At 44.9% G+C, this 2,398-nt stretch overlaps 1 protein-coding gene across 1 annotated transcript in view; it reads right to left on the reverse strand.

The window, feature by feature from the left end:
• Window positions 1–505: 505 nt before the first annotated feature.
• edar (ectodysplasin A receptor) overlaps window positions 506–2,398 on the reverse strand; it is a 78,394-nt gene continuing 76,501 nt past the window's right edge. The window contains exon 12 of the mRNA XM_079822010.1: window positions 506–992. Within this exon, the coding sequence (XP_079678136.1) occupies window positions 649–992 (344 nt within the window). The 3' untranslated portion in view covers window positions 506–648. The remainder of the gene's footprint in view (window positions 993–2,398) is intronic.

The raw sequence follows: 2,398 nt of genomic DNA on the forward strand, positions 1-2,398 counted from the left end.
ATTAGACAAGACCCTTATTCATCATTTGGTGTCGATTAAAGCCCTTTGAAGCTGCACTGAAACTGTCATTTGGACCTTGAACCGTTTGGAGCCCATTGAAGTCCATTATATGGAGAAAAACCCTGGACACTTTTCCTCCAAAACCTTCATTTCTTTTCGACTGCAGAAAGAAAGTCATGGACATCTTGGATGACATGAGGGTGAGGAAATTATCAGCAAAAGTTTATTTAAAAGTGAACTAATCCTTTAAACTGTTTGTACACTTACAAAGTTCTCAATGCTTGGGTTTGCATGTAGGGACCCTCATTATGCTCCCGTGTTAGTGTGAGGCTATTTTGAGCCTTGTTAGTGGTATTAACTAGCGATTTAATTTGACTTATTCTGTGCCCCATAGACTAGCGTTATAAGCTAATCTGTTTTTAGAGATAAAACTCTTTACATTCGCATCCCAGAGAACGATCTACTCGATAACCATGTGTTAATCACCCCTAGGTTCATTTTTCACCGGAGTTGTCCTTTAACATTTTTACTGTAGTGTCCTGCCTTAAAGCACACATTATAGAGCTGGAAGATCCACTTCAGTCGGGGCCACAGAAGCAAAGCGGTCAAAAGTCAGATTCTTCATGTGTGTGTGTGTGTGTGTGTGTGTCAGACGCTGGCGCAGCGGGACGACAGGGTGGGATGGTGTCCGGATGGAGGGACGCTGTTCTCCGGGCCGCCCAGGATGTCGAAGCAGAGGGTCTCCACCGCGTCCAGCCGCTCGATCTGGACCAGGCGGGTCAGGAGGTCAGGGATGCTGTAGCCCGCCGTGCTGACCCGGTCGAAGAGCTGCATGCCGTCGCTCATGCCGCCGATCTCGTCGCGCTTCAGACCGAAACTCTCGGCGAGATGCCGCCACGTCTTCACCACCGCCTTGTCTGTGCTGTAGGTGGCGCTGAGCATGCGGCTGGTGCGCTCCAGACAGTCGAACGGCAGCTCGGTCGGGCTCAGACCTGCAGAGGAAGAACATCACCATCATCATCATCATCACCATCACCACCATCATCACCATCATCATCACCATCATCATCATCATCATCATCACCAGCATCACCATCACCCTCATCATCATCACCCTCATCATCATCACCATCATCATCATCACCATCACCATCATCATCACCATCATCACCATCATCATCACCATCATCATCACCATCATCACCATCATCATCACCATCATCATCACCATCCTCACCACCATCATCATCACCACCATCATCATCATCACCATCATCATCATCACCATCATCATCATCATCACCATCATCATCATCACCATCATCATCATCACCATCATCATCATCATCATCACCATCATCATCACCATCATCATCATCATCACCATCATCATCACCATCATCATCATCATCACCATCACCATCACCATCATCATCATCACCACCATCATCATCATCATCATCATCACCACCATCATCACCATCATCACCATCATCATCATCACCATCATCATCATCATCATCACCATCATCATCACCATCATCATCATCATCACCATCATCATCACCATCATCATCACCATCACCATCATCATCATCACCACCATCATCATCATCATCACCACCATCATCATCATCACCATCATCATCATCACCATCATCACCATCATCATCACCATCATCATCATCATCATCATCACCATCATCATCACCATCATCATCATCACCATCATCATCATCACCATCATCATCATCATCACCATCATCACCATCATCACCATCATCATCGTCACCATCATCATCGTCACCATCATCATCACCATCATCACCATCATCATCATCATCATCATCACCATCACCATCATCATCATCACCATCATCATCACCACCATCATCACCACCACCATCATCACCACCATCATCACCATCATCATCATCATCATCATCATCATCATCATCATCATCATCATCACACATCATCATCACCATCATCACCACCATCATCACCACCATCATCACCATCATCATCATCATCATCATCATCATCACCATCATCATCATCACCACCATCATCATCACCATCACCATCATCACCACCATCATCAATCATCATCATCACCACCATCATCATCATCATCATCATCACCACCACCATCATCATCATCATCATCACATCATCATCATCATCATCATCATCATCATCATCATCCTCATCATCATCATCATCATCATCATCCTCATCATCATCATCATCATCACCACCATCATCATCATCATCATCATCATCACCATCATCATCATCATCATCATCATCATCATCATCATCATCATCATCACCCTCATCATCATCACCATCATCATCATCACATCACCATCATCATCACCATCATCACCATCAT

The sequence above is a fragment of the Gobio gobio genome (genome assembly GCF_949357685.1).
Source record: "Gobio gobio genome assembly, chromosome: 7".
Taxonomy (NCBI): domain Eukaryota; kingdom Metazoa; phylum Chordata; class Actinopteri; order Cypriniformes; family Gobionidae; genus Gobio; species Gobio gobio.